We start from the raw sequence: 17,797 nt of genomic DNA on the forward strand, positions 1-17,797 counted from the left end.
TTCCGCCTTTAGTGTACTCACAAAATCAAACTCACAACATGGCCAGGGGTTATGAGAAGTCATCAGGCTTTGCTACCTGTCTGCAAGACTAAATTGAGGGCTAAAAAAAACAGAAAAGAGGATCAGTGAAGAGCAAAATTCTGCTCTGAGCTCTGTAGTTGTCAAACATGATTCGTTTCCTGTATTTACAGACACAGGTAAGTGTTTCTATGCTGTTTACAGTTTGAGCGCTTACCTTCCATCTTCTGTCGTCCAGGAAGACGAGGAGCAATAACACGAGAGGAAGAACATCACAAAACAAGAGAAGGAAGAGAGACAGCAACACACAGGGTGACACGTTAGAGGAGATGAAATAGAACCCGGAATGTTGATGTAGCAAACAGTGACTACGTCTTCAGAAATATTCATGGTTGATGTCCAGGGTGTGAACATCAAACAGCCCCTGCCAGAAGCCGATTTCCGCTTAGCAAAGCCACAAAAAAGATAAATTTTATAGTTATTCCAGCTTTTCTCCAGCACACAATAGCAGCTCCCACCATGAATAGTGCATGACAATGTTTCCGTCACCTTTAGAAAAGTGCTGAAAAGAATCCGGGATGAATTCTGCACCCTCCATTGAGCAGCGGTTCTTCCTCTTTCAATTTTACCAACCAAATATGTGGAAGTCTGAAACTGGGATGAAATCAGCGTTTGTTCCTGTTAGCAGGCGCCCCACCCCCTCGCCCCCCACCTGAGTGATGACTTCCACCACAGAAGAGAACAATCGCTTCCTGCCTTGAGGGTTGTTTTCCCGCCGCTGGACTCTTGTATCAAAGCAGTTCACACACACACACACACACACACACACACACACACACACACGCAGAGGATGAGGGTGATCGACTGGCATCCGTATGTGTTAAAACAAAAGGCCGGTGATGAATCCACTCGGCATGTGAGATTAGTTTCAGGTTTTATTAAGTCGTCACGCTGCAGGCCGGCGCAGCCACACTGTGATTAGCATGTATGGCAGGTTTGCTAACGGTACCATGGGGTGTCTGCTGGGCGTTAAGAGCTCACCTTTATTGTGGTCAGCAGCCGAAGACGGCAACCGCTGACGGACCTGGAAATGAAAACAAGTCAACAGGTAAATAAATGACTGCCTGTGGAAGATAGTTGCTCAAAAACACCAGTACGTAGTTCACACCTTCGACTAAATAACCCTCAACAATACTCGTGTTAATCGCTAATTACGGATCCAATTGTGTTTTCCTCTTCCTTTGTGGTGAGCAATCGTTAATCAGTTTGGTTCAAATCTTATCAGCCCAGAGAAACTGCACTCATGAACTTAGGAACCTGGACGTGTTGTATTCTTCTGCGTCCTAAATTATACACATATGTATTTTCACCGTTAGAGCCTGAAAGCACCAAGTGGGTCTCAACCAATGAACAGCCGGTCCATTTTTCAACAAAATGTCTCGACCTCTCACCAAAGACAACCTGATTGGCGGCGGTAAATGAGGCTGCTGGCGTCTTTGGCCTGCTGCATGCTGTCATACGAGCTGCATGTTTTCCCCCCAAGTTCAGACAGACGGAAATGAGGTTCCTGTGTTTGGACATCAGAGAAGCGGCCTCGTCAGCTTATGTGAGTCAGCTGGAAGGCTTCACCTGCAGTTTGGCGTCGCCATGGTGATGGAGCCCCTCTTGAACTCTGGCTCGCTACGCGAAGAATGTTGGCGCCGTCCAATCAGACGCTGCCTTCCCCTGCAGATGTGCTGGTCTTTACGTTTCCATGCTCTGATGTCCAGGCAGAAAATCACATTGCTGCCTCTCAGCGTGGACCACGGCAGCAACCTCCATCCTCTGTTGCCGTGGTTACGGCAAGCATCGCCACAGCAACATTAATCATATCCCCCTGTGAAGTAGATGTAAATCCTCTCCTCTTTCCTGTCGCTGCCTTTCAGATCGTGTTCATAATTTTCTCTCTCCTTCATGTTTGTGATTGACCTTCCATCACAGGAAGCACTCTGAAGTTTATCTGCGTTTCTTCATGGCTGGAAACGTCGAGCGGCACAGGAGCGTGTTTAGCCCCGGATGGCGCACGCCACCTGACACGGAGGAGTCGCGGCGACTGGGTGAGGAACCTTCATGAAAAGCAGGTTTCAGGGATGTGAAGTTCACTCAGCAGTCTGAGTGTGTATGTTTGCCAGCATTGTAGATTCAAACTTAATTCAGATTTTTCACATTAGCGCCCGCGTGCTCTCAAATGTTGGTGGAGCAGCCCTTGAAATTTGTTTTGTGCTGCCTCAAATCTTTCTGTCAGGAGTGGAGGCGACGGAGACGAATATGCCTGCCACAGAGAGCACTTATTAAAATAGACTGAAATTACTGGTGTGATTTATAATCATGTAACTTTGTTCTGAGTGATACAGGCAACAGTCTTCGGCACGGGCAATTATATCTGACAGGCTCAGACGCGCACACACACACACACACACACACACACACACACACTCACCGTGAGGATAATTGGGTTTTCTGGCCAGGTCTTTATTCTCAGCTTTATTCAGAGGAGTTCATCCATCATGCTGAGAAGTTCAGGGAGACTCAGAGACCCTCACCTCTCTGGCAGGAGGAGGGGCCACGAGGCGGGGTCGGCGTGACGCTGTGTTTCACCATCAATTCATCATTAGCACATTAAGCTAACAGGTCGCGCTGTAATGGCAGAAAGCCACCAGCCCTCGCGACCTGTTGCACTGCCAAGTCTATGAAGCCAAATTAAAACAAATGGACTATTTTTAACCTCTGCGATGTCTTTGGACGTGAAGTTTCCAACGGTTTTCATCCTCTGATGTCCAGACAGAAAATCACATTGTTCATCCTTCCATCATCCATCCATCCATCCATGTTCCCCCTCTTCTCCTGTTCAGGGTGGTGGGGGTGGAGCCTATCCCAGCAGCCTTGCCCCTGGACAGGTCACCAGTCCATGGCAGGGCCAACACATAGAGACAGACAACCATTGGCTCTCCCAGCCACGCCTACGGTCAATTTAGAGTCTGGATTAACCTGGTCCCTCTTGATGTCTTTGGACTGTGGAGGAAGCTGGAGTACCAGAGAGAACCCAGCAGGAACAGGGAGAACATGGAGACTCACCCAGAAAGACCCCGTGCTCCAGCCGGGGCTCCACCCACAACCTTCTTGCTGGGAGGTGGCAGTGCTGACCTCTGCTCCACTGTTCCCGCCCAGACACTTTGATTTGAGCTGAAAACAAAGCAAACTGAAGGAACTCACACGGTTCTGGTGAGCCTGGCGAATGTGAGCAAGCGCTCAACAGGCAGTGTTCTACCTTGGACTGAGAGGTCGGTGTTCCTGCGTGTGTCACAGAGGAGGACTGCAGGAGGGAGGAAAAAAAACCTCCTCGAGATCGAGCCACCAAACTGTGAGTACTCAGACAGTGATTTACACTTTCAGAGTGAAGAAACAAATTAAAATCAAACTGTGCAGCTCTTGAACTGCAACAGTCGGAGAGCTGAGAACAGGAGCCTCGCCTGGCAGTTTCCTTCAATTACACGGGTTCATCATCTCTCTCCTGTGCGACCAGCGTTTAGTTTGACTTCTTCCGGCTGTTTTATTCTGTAAACCAGGGTTCAGGTTGATCTGGACCACATGATTCAGTTGTGGTTCGGCCGAAACCAGTCAGGCGGACCAAGGTCCCGAACCTGTAGCGAATGAACTCCCTCTCTGTCTATCTTAGTGAGGACGCTAGCACGGTGAGAGGAGGACGTCCACGTTCACAGGCGAGCTCCCTGATTAAAAGCTCTCCCGTGATGACAAACCTCGTGGGAGTAAAGATACAACAGCGCATTTAATGTTTTATTAATGTAAAACTTAATGATCAAAAGCTTCTGAGTTCAGTAAACAGCAGTGAAACAAAAGTAGGGTTTTTTTTTGTTTTCTTATTCTGTGGGACACCAAAACAAAAGCTTTTTTTATGACTAAACTTTCAGCATCAGCAAACAGCTGCAGAGGAAAATAAGTGTTTTGCGGAGTTATTGTTGTCTTTCTAACGATCCCATGTCCCTTGTTTCTCCCTTTTCATCGCTGCTCTCCATTAGGCTCTTACAACTTCCCATCAATAGTGCTGAGATTGATTCCGAGGACAAAGTGACAAAGCAGCTTTTCACTCTCAAACGGAGCTGTGATTTGAGCTCTACATCTGTCCTCTAACGCCGCACGAGCTGCTGCTCAGTTTGTTTAGGCGATAAATGACGTTTTTAAAAACCCATTCGCACTCATTGTGGGCCTTGTGAGGTGTGTGTGCACACGTGTGTGTGTGTGTGTGCGTGCGCACGTGTGTGTGTGTGTGTGTGTGCTTAGAAAGGAGAGAAAGAAACACTTAATTCTTTGCTGATCGCCCTCCAGAGAAAATGCTTCAACTTTTAGGTTTTACTGGGTTCAATAGCTGACAAATCGGCCTCATTTCATCCTCGGGTGCTTGCCAGCCACTCAAGGCTTCGTCTTGTTCTGAAATCGACCGCCAGGACGAGTGGATGAGACGAGACCTGGGCGAAGGTGCACTCAGGAGAGGATTCCAAGATCTAACGTTATGCAGACGACAAGCTGAGGGCGACTTTGGAGCCCCGACAGCCAGCGGATGATTACTCATTAGGTGTGACGTCGACTCACCTTCTGCACTTCTTCAGATCCCCCGCTGACACAACGTTCCAACTTCTGCTGCATCAACACGCAGTACATTCCAACTGCATAGTCGGCTTAGTACTGTGAGAAACCCCCATGTGTACTGGAGTAGCAAGAGCCTCATTGCTAAAAGTGGTTGGAAACCAAGCCGAGGTCTTTAGGGTGACTGCTAGTGTGCAACAGTTGTGTACCAATAAACACTGTCCTACCAGAAACACGTGCATCGCGGGATGAGTTCCGCTCTCACGCAAAGTCTTTGTTTTTTGTTGAGTTCTTCAGACTCTGGCATGCTGTGAGATTTTAAGTCGCACTGTTGAAACAAGTCGCCCAACCTAATCAACCTGGATTCCATCTTATACACAAATGTAATCAAAGTTATCCTGCTAACGGACAAACAACAAGCACCAGGGGACATCTGGAGAGCTCAAACCTCCACCAGGCTAAACTCAGCCAAACCCAAAGTTAGAAGCCGCCGTGTCAGTGAGTTATGCTGCGTTCCATCACAAGCCGGAAGACGATAGTGTGTTTGTGTTACTATTCACCGTATACAACACTAACTAGCTTGATACTGGCTGTTCATTTGGATAGACTGAACACAAGAAGGAGGATTTCGAAACATGAAGTCAGATTTTGACTCAGAATGTAACCCCCAGCACCACCGTAGGCCGTCTGCCCTGCTCCATCACTCAGTCAGCTGGAGAAACTTCAGCCCACCACGCAAACCATCTAATCACTCAGCGCCTCCAGAAAACAAGCCGGCTAATTAGCAAGTACGCCAACCGCTCAGCGGCCCGTCCTCCAGTCGGCCTGCAGGCGGCGGGCGTGCTAGCAGCCAGCCACGTCATGTAAAACGGTGTTGATCCGAGAGGCGAGGGCTCCCTCGAGGCCTGAGTTATGGGCTGTTGGAGGTTAACAAGAAACAACCGAACAAACATCCTCCTCCTCACTTCATTACCTGCCTACTCTTCCTTACTCCATCTCCCTCTCGCTTCCTCTGTCTCCTCCAGCCTCTAATTTATGAACACCGACCCTCCTCCTCTCTGCTCCCCGAGCGTCCTCCCCTCTTCATTGATAAAACATGGCCCTGGCTTCCTCTGCACACTCAAGGTGAATTGAATCAACTCGACTGTTGCCCTCTGCTCCACTTCTCTGCAGCTGATCCCTCCAACTCTTCCCAGTTTATCATCTGACATTCTGGATGGAGAGAATGTGGTGGATGTTGGCTGGATGCACCTCCGTCGCCTGAAGAGAGACGCACCTGAATGTTACGGCTCCCTAAAATGGCTGAACCAGGTGAGTCTGAGCCACAGTGATGCCACACTGGAAATCATAGAATCACCTGGTACACCCTGGCACTGGTGACAAGGCAAAGTAGGAAGTCTGAAACACTCCGAGGTTATCCAAAGGGGGTCCAGAGTAGAGGCGAGGAGGTAGGATGGCTCAGGTAGAGTGTTGAAAGGAGAAGCTGACAGGCAGGAAGATGCAGCGCTTAGCTTACTGAGATCCCACCCAGGCAGGAGAGTGCTACCAAGCATATCCACGGGAAAACTTTGCCTACAGGCACGCTCCGGGGCCAGCAGGCCTCTTCAGCTCGAGGTGATCCAAGAAAATCCAGCTACTTGTGCGTAGCTGACTGGATCGGACGTGTGGCTGGTGATCCACACACTGGAGGGATTTTTTTTTATCTCCCTTTTCGCCACTCTGCTCTCGTCAATACACCATTTGTCAGGTTTTCCTTCCGTTTTGCAGGTGTGCTTCATTTATCTTCTCCCTTTCTGTCAGTAGAAATGTTTCCATGAAATGTCAAGAGAATGTCACGGGGAATTTAGAAATGCTGCAGAAGAAGAAATGCTTTTTCCATCAAGTGAACGGGGGGGGGATAAACCAGGTGACATGCTGTGCGCTTCCGTCAGAAGATGGCAGTATGGGCAAGGATATAATGGTCGTAACAGGCACCATAGAAGAAGAAAACAAGTAAACGCAATAGGTCAGCCCGTTGTTTTGGCCGCTTTCAGCATTTTGGCATTCAGTTACGCCAGTTACATATTCAAAATGTTAGGCGTTTATTCAAATTAGGCATTTTCATCTCCTATTTTATGCAAGTAGGCTTTATAGATAAAGGTAAAAACACCTCAATTGAGCATGAAACCTTTTTTTCCCCCCAATTTTTGAGGCAGTTTTTGCACTTTGTGCTGTTCCATGAATGACAAAGATTCAAGGTTCACAGTATCCTTATTGACTCCTACAGAACTGCAAAATACATATCAAAATCCCATGTAGGAAAGAGTTAGTAAGGGCGGTGCGGTTCTTTTTTTCCCCCAATTATCCCATTTTCTGTCTCACATAATTGGAAAAATGAATCACGATAATAATTAGCAACTTTATAGTTTTCAGCAGCCATGTGACTAATGTGTCTACTTGTCATTCAGGACGTATCAATCAATGTAACTAACTTTTGCTTTACAAAAGACGGCTCTACAACGTTAGCATTAGCTAACGGTTACAGCACCAGTTGCTCCTGAATCATCTCTGTTGTCACCAGGTAAATAAAGTCATGTGATGTGTCACTTTCAAAGTTAAGTTCGATCCCTGGAGTCTGGAATTTTTGGTGTAACAGTGTTGGAAAGGTGTGTGTGTGTGTGTGTGTGTGTGTGTGTGTGTGTGCGTGTGTTTGCTTTGTACCGACAGTTTTAGTGCGTTCCTGTTGGAGGGTTTCATCCGGCTGATCATCTGCATGTTTAAAAATAGAACAAGAGAGAATGAGAACGACAAGATGATAGATGGTGGGAGTGGAAGATGGCGAGAAATGAAAAGAAAGTTTAGTGATTGCCAGGACTTGATGAGCTCTCATCAATCATAAACATACACACACACACGCGCGCGCACACACACGCCGTGGCTCCTTACCTGCCTGATGAGACACACTAATGAAGGATACGCCCTCAAATAGAGATGGACGACTGTGTGAACACACAAATACTTGCATTACCTTACTGGTGAGGACCGACATTATCACCCTGATTTTTATAGCTTGTTGGAAGATGATGTCACCTGACTGTGTTATTGTGGCGCCCAGCGCAGATGCAAGGCAGGAAGTGATTTTACTGGTAGCACAGCATGCTGACTCACACTGAGAAGCTAACCTGAGCAAGTAGTTGTTTTCAGTTTCTTTGCAAAGGAAAATGAAAAAACTCCTTTAAGAGCCACCGACATCGGGCTGGATCAGTCCCACGTGACACAGCCCAGCATGGGTGGTGATCGGCATGGACGTTAACACGTGTCACACGTGATTTCTGCGACTTTTAATCACCTGTTGCATCTCAGCGGCGATCTAGCGATGTTCAGCTGGCGTTGAGTTGGGAAAAAACAGTTGTTCTTCAAACAGCTTTTAAAATTTGTTGGTTTCCGTTTGAATTAACAGCTCCTCTTCAGGCCAGAAGTCACGAACATGTTTATCATTCTTGCTAAACATTTGCCAGGTGAAATATTAGAACAGTGGATTTGAACTAATCTTTGCCTGAGATTAAAGACCACCTGCTTCAGATTCTTGAGTTTTTGGGGCGAATCTGTCACTTCTCCATCATCCAGAGATCTTAGCTGAATATTTAGATGGTTTTACTGGTTTCATCCCTGAGTTCTTGCCAGTTGTCCTGCAGCGAGCCTGATTCGAACCCTGAACTCATAAAACACACCTGTGAGTGACGTTGAGGTGCTAACAGTGTAACAGTGCCACTAAACCGCGACGTCCCTCCTGCTTTGATGGCTCATTAACGGTGAGGCGGCGCTGGCAGCGAGGCCATCACTCTGCTCCCTCAGTGTTGGTGGAAGTTAATGATGAGATACTGACGAGCCACAATCCGTCATTCCTCAGAGGTTTAGATGAGGGATGACGGACGGAGGGGGGGAGGGCGCAAGTTGATCACCACAGCTGGATGTTCCTCCACCACGTTGCTTCTTCCGAGCCTCCAGAAAATATAGAACCAGCAGGTTTTAGGTTCATTAGGATGAGGAGGATTGGTAGACTCCCAAAGACGTCGGCAGGAACAAGCTCATTGTGTTTCACTGGGCTTCAGGACTGTCTTTTGCTGGAGTGAACATGCTAATGCTAACATTAGCGGTAGCTTCTGCAACAACAAGCTGTGCTTCAGCTGAAGAGCTCCACAAAAAAAAAAAGAACAACTGTCAGGTTCAGTTTGTTCTGTCACTTAAATGCAATCATCCATCCATCCATCCGTTTGCTATAGTGCTTATGTGTTAAGGGTCATGGGAGGGGCTGACATTGTGTGAGAGGTGGGGTTCACCCTCACCTGAAGGCAGCTGAGTGAGGCTCCACCCACCCCCCGTGGCCCTTAACAAGATTGGCGGGAGAAAATGGATGGATGGAGATTTACTGCAACTACTTTTCAGAGAGTTTTATGTAATTAAGAGAAGTTGGTTGTCAGTGTGACAGAAGTCAAGTTTCATTCTAACCTGTCTTAAATTCGTCACAAATGTGTGACAGAAAATGCCATTTTGAGCATTTCCATCCCATCTGGGAATCTGCGATTACTCCTGTTCCAGTCTGATGTCGCTATGTCACTTGAGAAGAAGAGTTTTCAAAAAAGGTTAAAAAAAAAAATCGAATCGAATCAAATGTATCAAAATATTTCTCTTCCAGAATCGTCGATTCGCAGAACATCGAGAGAAGGAAACGAGACAGGAAGAGATGGACGGATGGAGAAGAGAATTCTTGATGGTGTTCCTCTGAGCTTTGTTCCACCTTCTCACCTCCTCATCCTTTTGTTAACATACAATACACACTCTTACTTTAATTAACGGCGGTGTAATTAACGCGTCTACAGAGCAAACAAAGCTAATCCATGTTTATCCTCCTGGAGGAGCTAATGTTTACTAATGGGAGAGTGATGCGGGCTGACTGGCCTCTGCGGCCAACGCCTTCCTCGCCTGTGTTTGTATTGATATCTCATTACTCAGCTCAATCAAACAGGGCAGCTGACGATTAATGAGGCCCGCGAGCAAATAGGAGACAAAGATTTAAGGAGGTTAGTTTAAGTCCAATAATGAGTTCAAGCTCTGTTCAAACTCACGAGTCAGAGCATCGCATGTTTGTCTTCAGGATCAGGCAGGAAATCAGGAGGCCTCGCGAAAAAAAACCTGCCAGGGAACTTTTTGTTTGTGTCAATTTTGGGAAAGTTTTCGCGCCTGTAGGTCATTTGCTCTGGTCTGAATCAGCCGAAGACTTTGGTTTGTTCACAAGAAAATCCAAACCAAATGTGCCTCTACACACCAAGTGAGAACGTTCAGTAGCACCAGGCGGCCAGAAGCAAGCCAGTAAAACCAGGAAGGCTTGTGCACGTGCCACCTCAGGCGCCGCCTCACACGCCGCCTCAGGCGCCGCCTCACACGCCACTTCACTACATCTCTGAAGACTGCATTTCAACCCTGAGATTTTACAACCTCTCGCGTTGTTTTGCTTGAACAGAAATCAACTCAAGTCTGTCAGCTCAAGCAATTTTTTCTTGAATGCGTCAATATTTCTATGATTTTTTTTTATACACTCACCTGGATGACAACGGCGGCGCTTCCAGGTTGTCCGTCGCATCCTCGTTGACGTGATATTTCAGGAACATCCACTGGGAACTTGTTCAAAACCAGGGGCACCACTGGGACTCAAAATGAACTGCAAAAACATTCGGTGGTCCAAGGTCACGGTCACTGCGGCGGGTGGACATGACATCGCACGTTAGCTGCACTTAAATCTGCTCACTGCAATGAAATCACCACGAAGTTAAAATACTCATAGCTGTTCTCTACAGATCTGGGTCGATGTGGTGGGGATCCGGACTCAACAGAGTAAGAATGAAGTCAGATAAACAGCAGAAATAAACACGCAGGTATGAGCCTGTTCCACTCCTGGGGGAGGGGCAATACCTGCCAGGTGACTTGTTCTATCTCAAGCACATTAAATAAACCTCGAGTCGTCCAACACGTCACGTGACTAACGTGAGATCATATTCCCTACGTGTTTGGACTGAGTATGACATCACGCGTTCGCCTCCGGGATCCTGAAGCCGAGAACCTGCCTGACTCCCATCCTCCTGCTTTCAGTTGGTCCACCATGTTCCATCTGCAGGGGGAGGGAAGCAGCAGTATTAGTGCTGCTGTGTTTAACCAACCACTTTGTGGAAGGAAAACAGTGGGAAGCAATTATACAGAATAAACCCGACTGGCCATGTAATAATTACTCCACATCCCAGGACATGAGGCAGCGCAGCCATCCAGGTCTGAAGCAAATGAACTGGGGGAGTGAAGCAGCTGAGCTGAATTTCAATTGTGTAATTTCCCACGACATTAGGGACCCGAACACATCCGTGTTAGCCAGAGCTGCTGGTGATTTAATATCATCTAAGACAGTGTTTCCCATCTCTGGACCTCATGACCTTCGACCTCTCTTGGTTTTCAGTCTAGCGGTCTAATCAGAGACAACCTGAGACGACGGCGGCTGAATGAGATGAGCTCCGCACCACACGGCTGAAAACTGAAACAGACCAGGGGCCTCATTTATAAAACCTGGGTAGGATCCATACTAAAAGTTTACATACGCCGAAAAGATTTATAAAACCGTGCATACGCACACCTGCATGCACTTTCCCTTTATAAATCACAGTCCAGCCGGAAAGTCGCGCAGCAGGATTTGTTTCATGTCCCTCCCTCTCCACACCCACATTCACCATGTATGGTCATGCAAATTACCTCATGAAGGTGTTTTGCATGTAAATAGGCACGATGGCTCCACGACACTTCATGGCATCAACCAGAGAGGAACTTTTCAGAGACCGAGATGGAGGTGCTTGTTGATGAGGTGGCGGCGAGATGGGAAACTTTATTCGGCGGCCATTCAAGTGGAATTACCAACAAACAAAAAGCCACTGAATGGCACGCCGTGGCCACGGCGGTAAGCGCGGCTGGCACGGAGCGCGGCTGGCACGGAGCGCAGCGTCGCCGAAATAAAAAAGAAGTCCGATCTGAAGGTGGAGGCAAAGAAAAAAGTGGCTTTGCGCCGCCAGAGCGTGGCGGCTACAGGTGGGGATCAGAAAACTAAGGGCACGTGTGACACTAGTGTTTGAACAAACGGCTCCGTTATCCACCGCCGCCCATGTGGTGAAAGTTGGTAGATCAACATTGTAAAAACACAAACAAAAGTATTTAGTCACATTTATCTTTAAACAAAATCTGATAAATGCATGTGGAAGTTGTTCTCTTGCACATGTAGGCTACATTGGTAAACCAGGCTATAAAAATCTGAATCTGCTCAATCGGAATATTCCAAGTGAAAACTATTGGTTACATTTAAATGAAATGTTGTGAATCTAAATCCCAAAGGTAGCGCAGGAATGTTAAATCTGAGGGACTGATGAACAGTGCGGCACTTCTGAATCGTGCTGGCAAGGTTCATTGTCTGTGACGTTGCCGGCACCCCTTTGTGACTTTTGACTGAGCAGAAAAAGTGGTATTTTTACACACATTTATTTATATGCGCTCTTTCCATGAACCAGTTGTTCTCACCTTGTCACGATTGTCTCCAAAAAGTGCGTAAGCAAGGTCTGTAGTTTGCTTAAAGTTGCGCACATTCCTACGCTAGTCTTTTTTTTATGAATCCCAACTCTTGCGTAAGAAGTTGCCTACGCACTTCCAAGCCCGGTTTCGTGTGCAAGCAAGCTTTATAAAAGAGGCCCCAGATGTTTTTTAGTTCCTGAACAGAAAAAAAGCAAAGCTAGTGTTTGTTTTTAGGTCTGACCAGCAGTGTCCCCTAAACCTGCTGAGAGGATGCAAGGGGATCCTTCAGTTCCTGATTCTGGCCCGGGCTGGTCTGGTCGGGTTCTCTTGGCTGGTCTCATACACTTTGGTGTTGGTCTCAGGTTCTGTCCTCTTTCCCACACATTTGGGTCTCTTCACTCTCCCTCCATTCAATTGTCAAGCAAATGTTGAGTGAAATGTTCATGTGTTTCCATCAGCTTTGTTGTAGTAAATAAAACAGAAGATGGTTGCACCTCAGAGTAGAGGAAGGGAATCCTGGCCACGGAAACTAGAAAGAGTTCTTGAGGAATTCGCTTCATTGGGGAAGTAGTAGATGTTCTAAAGGAGCCGCTGGTGGTGGACACGTTGAATGATGAGGGAACATTCATGAAGATGCAGATGGAAACTAAAGTTTCTCTTTTGAGTCGTTCATGGAAGGAAACACAACGTGAGCTTCAAAACTTTCAGGAGCACGTTTGCACGTGTGCCGGCTCGCCGTCAGAACCATCAGCAGGTCCACATGCAGCAGGACCCTGGAGAAAAACAAGCTCCATCTTGGTCGAGTATCAAGCTCTGGTATCTCGGTCTTCTTCACCCTGACTCTTCATCCTCCAACGAAATCCAAAATCCAGTTCTCTCTTAAACTAAAGAACCTCACGACTGAACTCCCTGCACGGGTGAACCCGATCGGTCGAAGCTCCTCAAACAGAAACAGGGAGCTGCCTTGTCCCAATATTTTCTACTTCCCCTTCGGATTTTGTATTCATATGCAGAATCTGTTTATGGAGATTACAAGGCTGCACATTCATGGTAATCTGATAAGAGGAGGAAGGTTAAGATGATTCTTTTCTTCCTGTTGTTGCCAGTCAACTTGTGTCCATTCGCCGCAGCAGCAGCAGCAGCAGCAGCAGCTCCACAGTCCCACTGGACCTGCGTTCAGCCCGCCTCCATCAGTTTGACAGTCAGCGGGAGTATCGGAGGAACCCGCCGCCATCCTTGCATGACAAATGGGATCTATCAGCTACTCGTGCAGGGGGGAAACCCCCGCAGGCTGCTCCCATGCCCAGTCAGCACTCCTCGCCGTGATGGATTCCACATCCCGGATGGAGAGCTTGAACCAGCGCTGGTGTCCAGATCCAGAGGAACCAATCAATTTGAAGATGCAGGGATGAAAGGGAGGCGTGCGGTTTCATCTCCCTTTGACGGTCGATGGCGCTTTAATTGATTTGAGAAAAGAGGAATTGTGTCGGTTGGTTTGAGGTTTTAATTTCATTTGAGTTCAGTGGGTCATTTCAGAATAACAAGTCAAATAGAATCAGCGCTGCTCTGATGTGAAAATTAGACCTTCGGTTCATTTGCATTTAGAAAAGTTGTGCAACACAATTATTGCTGCATTAATGAGCATCAGATAAACAATGAGAACTTGAATAAGTAGCCTGATGATCCTGCTGTAATTCCCCGATGACAAGAGGTTCTAAAAGAGGGTGGGGGGGCATCTTTGATACTTCAAAAAGTACTCAGTAGTTTGGCAACCAATGGACACATTCATGGTTATCACCAACTTACATGTGGTACTCCAAATATATTCATTTTCCAGACATTGAACATGATAATTTTACTATATTTAATCTTTAGTCCGAAGTTTTTCTTTTGTTTTTTTCCCCCACAAAAATTGTTCGAAAATGCCTGAGAATAAAGATTAGGAACGTCAGTACAGACATCTGATGGACTTCTATGTCCTTCTGGATCAGAGCTGCTCTCAGCCCACAGCGCTTCTCCGTCCACTTCAGTCGGTCTCACAGCATCTTCAGGAGCTACTTGATCAGTTTTTTTCAGCTCAAACCCAGAGAACAAATCCACCAGGATCCCAGAAGAAGAATCCCATCACGCAGTTGGATCAACAGGACAAATGATGAGAGGTCCAGCGTTTCTCCCTCCCTCGTTGTTGCAGGGACTGAAGAACGGGTGGAGGCTCCCGCTGAAGCTGCAGCCGGTAAAGGAGAAGATCAGAGCTGCGGCATCCACGTCGTAGAAGGAGACCAGACCCTGGCCGTGATCCACAAACACCCCCACCGTCTGAGGCTGGCACCGCAAAGTGAGGGGGGTGTCAGGGGAGGCAAGAGAAAACACGTTCCCCTTCCTCAGATAGATAGTCCAGAAACCGTCCCGAGGCCGGAGTTTGAAGTAGACCTTCCTGTTGATGGACCCTCTGGCCACGCCCACATCCCACCTGGTCTTTCCTCCAACCTGAACCTGAAAGTAAAACCTGCCTGAGGAGAAACTCTGTTTTCCTAAGACACAAACACAATAGGAGAACCTCTCCGGGTTGTCTGGAAGATTCTTCCTCTTGTCACTGTGACAGACCTGTTTCCCGTCATCAGACAGGAGGAGTTTAGGATGAGCTGTGTCAGGATCCAGAGTCACGTCCTCCTGGTACTGCTGGACCCTCTTCAGCTCGGCGTCAAACAGCTTCTTTGTGTCTTTGCTGAGTGTCTCCTCCAGCTGAGCCACAGCTTTCACCACCGTCCCCTCATACGAAGGTGGACGGACGCTGACGTGAGTCCAGTCTTTGGCGGCTGGAGCAGCTTTGAGGGTGGGGAGGCTTTGGAGGAGGTGCAGGTGGTCTTCAGAGTGAGAGAGCTGCTCCACCTCTGAGCTTCTCTCCATCAGCTCAGAGATTTCCTGCTCCAGCTCTTTGATGACGTCTTGGGCCTGGTTCTTTGTCGCTCTCCGCTTCTCTTCAATGGCCTCGACGAAATCGTTCAGGTTTTTCTCAACACTTTCCATCAGAGCTGTGAAAACCCGAACGCAGTCCTGTACCTCTCTTCTTGCTCCTTCCTCGCTGATGTCCACCGAGTGCTGGATCTCTTCGATCTTCAGTCGTCTCTCCTGGATCATCAGCTGAATTTCAGCCTCAGTCTTCCTCAGCTCCGCCTTCCTCTCGTTAGATTCTTCCTTCAGAGGAACAACATCGTGGGTCTTGTGGTCGGAGTAGGTGCAGTGCAGGCAGATACACGTCTGCTCGCTCTTGCAGAAGAACTCCAGAGGTTTATCGTGCGTCCCACACATCCTGCCCTCCAGGTTCTCCACCGGCTCGATCAGCTGATGTCTTCTCAGGCCTTGAGCAGTCAGGTGAGGCTCCAGGTGAGTCTGACAGAAGGAGACCAGACACACCAGGCAGGACTTCAGGGCCTTCAGCTTGGTTCCGGTGCAAATGTCACACTGAACGTCTCCTGGTTCGGCCATTTGCTCTGAGTTGCGGCTGCTGGCTTCGTCTGGAGACGACAGCCTGAACTGGTCGACCATCTGAGACAGTAACGTGTTGATCTTCAGATCTGGCCTGGTGGGAAAAACCTCCTTACACATGGGACACTGGTACTTGTTGTTAATATTCCAGTTCACAGTGATGCAGTATCTGCAGAAGTTATGTCCACATGACGTGGTGACGGGCTCAGCGAGGACCTCCAGACAGATGGAGCACAGGAAGTGATCCTCCGATGGCCGACGGCAGGCAGCAGACATGTCTACACACAGGAAGCAACTGATAGTCAGTATTTCTTTACATGTGGGTTAAAAATAATGTAAAATGTGACACAGTTGTAAACTACCGATTGAAAACATGCGTCATCTGAATTTGCTGCTGACACGTCCACGGAATCCTTCTAAAACCCGACTGATAGCAAGGAATTCCACAGGTCTTAATCTGAAAATGCTACATTCTGGCTTGAAGTGTTCTGACTTTCAGGATAATAATGAGGTGATAGTTTGCATGTAAGGGCACAGAATGTTTCTAACAGCCAGGTTGCACGACGTAGAAAGGCTGAAAGATCAAGAGTCAACATCAAACTGGTGATTACAGGCTGTTGTGTCACAGACGCGGTGACCCCAGTGATTGCAGGTCAAAGTTCAGCGCTTGTTGTTTTGAAGGTTAAAAAATAAAGAAAAAGAAAAATCAAAGCGTGAAAAACTGATTTTCATGACTGAATCGCCCAGCGTTTCTAGTCTTTTATGATTGCAGAGAAAAATCACGTCAGAGCCTGAAGTTTAGTTTCACTCTCAAACAAGTTAAGTTGATTTAACAAGTTTCTGTCAGTTAAAAAGGGAGGAAGAGCAACTCTGGTGTTTAAGCAGCTTGTTGAAAGAAGCCGCTGCTGAAACTTACCAGGATTTGAGGATTTGACAGAAGCAGCTGAACTCTGTGAGGAGTGAAACGTGGAGGATTATCTGGAGCGCCGCTCCGCCGTGTGTCTGACAAACTTTCATTTTCCCTTCAGGACGGTGACGTGTTGCTCCGCCTGTGAGAGCAGCTGCTCCACCAGGATCAGATCAGTTACAGGACAGATTTAGATGTGGAACCTAGATTCATACGTTTAGAACAAGAGGAGATTCAGCCTGCAGGTGGCTTGTTTGTTTTAATGCAGCTGCTAGCAGAAATGTTCTAGGGTCTGTTAAAATTACACACACACTCTCACACACACACACCCCTCCTGCAGACTACCACAGGTCTAAACAGTTTCTCTCCTTCCTCCTATTTCGCCCTGACCTTTCTTTGCTCACATCTTTCCACTGTCCTGCTACACAACTTTGCTTGCTATGTGTGTTTGTTTTTTGTTTTTTTCCTTTGGTCCTCAACAAAATCACCTTTCTGTTATTTTTCTGACGGCGCAGTGCAGAGCCAGAGGTCTTCACGCCCTCTCTGGCTCGCAAAGACTTCAGGACGGATGCCGTCAAATCCTGGTCGAGAGGCTCCACGCAGCTGCTCAGATAAAATGAACTGTCCATGTGAAATGTTTTGACAGTTTTTGCGCCCATGAATCAACACACACACACACACACACACACACAAAAGCTGCTGTCAAGTGAGCCGTCGTTCCAGAGGAAGAGGGCAACCTCAAATGACGCTGACAAGGTCTTCAGAACACGCGAGCACTGTCGTCAGTGTGGGGCACACATGGGTCTGGGAAGTGAACATAAAAACACAATATTGGTGCGTTTCTGTCATTAGAACCTTTCATCTATCATAATTATAAAATTTATTGGAAGTTTCACACCCAGATGTGGCAAAAATCCATCCCTCCCTCCATCTTCCCCCTCTTCTCCTGTTCAGGGTGGTGTGGGTGGAGCCTATCCCAGCAGCCTTCACCCTGGACAGGTCACCAGTCCATGGCAGGGCCAACACATAGAGACAGACAACCATTGGCTCTCCCAGCCACGCCTACGGGCAATTTAGAGTCTGGATTAACCTGGTCCCTCTTGATGTCTTTGGACTGTGGAGGAAGCTGGAGTACCAGAGAGAACCCAGCAGGAACAGGGAGAACATGGA

General features: G+C 47.6%; 1 protein-coding gene and 1 long non-coding RNA gene across 3 annotated transcripts; one reads left to right on the forward strand and one right to left on the reverse strand.

Annotated features, from left to right (window-relative positions):
• Positions 1-3,224: 3,224 nt before the first annotated feature.
• On the forward strand, positions 3,225-9,390 carry LOC147239999 (uncharacterized). Of its 2 annotated transcripts, XR_015111601.1 has the most exons (4): positions 3,225-3,418; positions 5,685-5,784; positions 5,856-5,970; positions 9,335-9,390. It is a non-coding gene; the product is annotated as an uncharacterized LOC147239999 (long non-coding RNA). The 2 variants fall into 2 exon arrangements; XR_015111600.1 differs by lacking the exon at positions 5,685-5,784 and having other exon boundaries at positions 5,833-5,970.
• A 4,421-nt stretch (positions 9,391-13,811) lies between these two features.
• LOC147240000 (E3 ubiquitin-protein ligase TRIM21-like) lies at positions 13,812-17,201 on the reverse strand. The gene is made up of 3 exons (XM_086195238.1): positions 17,116-17,201; positions 16,637-16,830; positions 13,812-15,998 (listed from the first exon to the last, which is right to left on the reverse strand). The coding sequence occupies exon 3, from the start codon at positions 15,994-15,996 to the stop codon at positions 14,359-14,361; it is 1,638 nt and encodes a 545-aa protein (XP_086051364.1). The 5' UTR covers positions 15,997-15,998; positions 16,637-16,830; positions 17,116-17,201; the 3' UTR covers positions 13,812-14,358.
• Positions 17,202-17,797: the final 596 nt, after the last annotated feature.

Source organism: Aulostomus chinensis, chromosome 23 (genome assembly GCF_037954235.1).
Source record: "Aulostomus chinensis isolate RoL2024-O1b breed Wild chromosome 23, RoL_Achi_v1.0, whole genome shotgun sequence".
Taxonomy (NCBI): domain Eukaryota; kingdom Metazoa; phylum Chordata; class Actinopteri; order Syngnathiformes; family Aulostomidae; genus Aulostomus; species Aulostomus chinensis.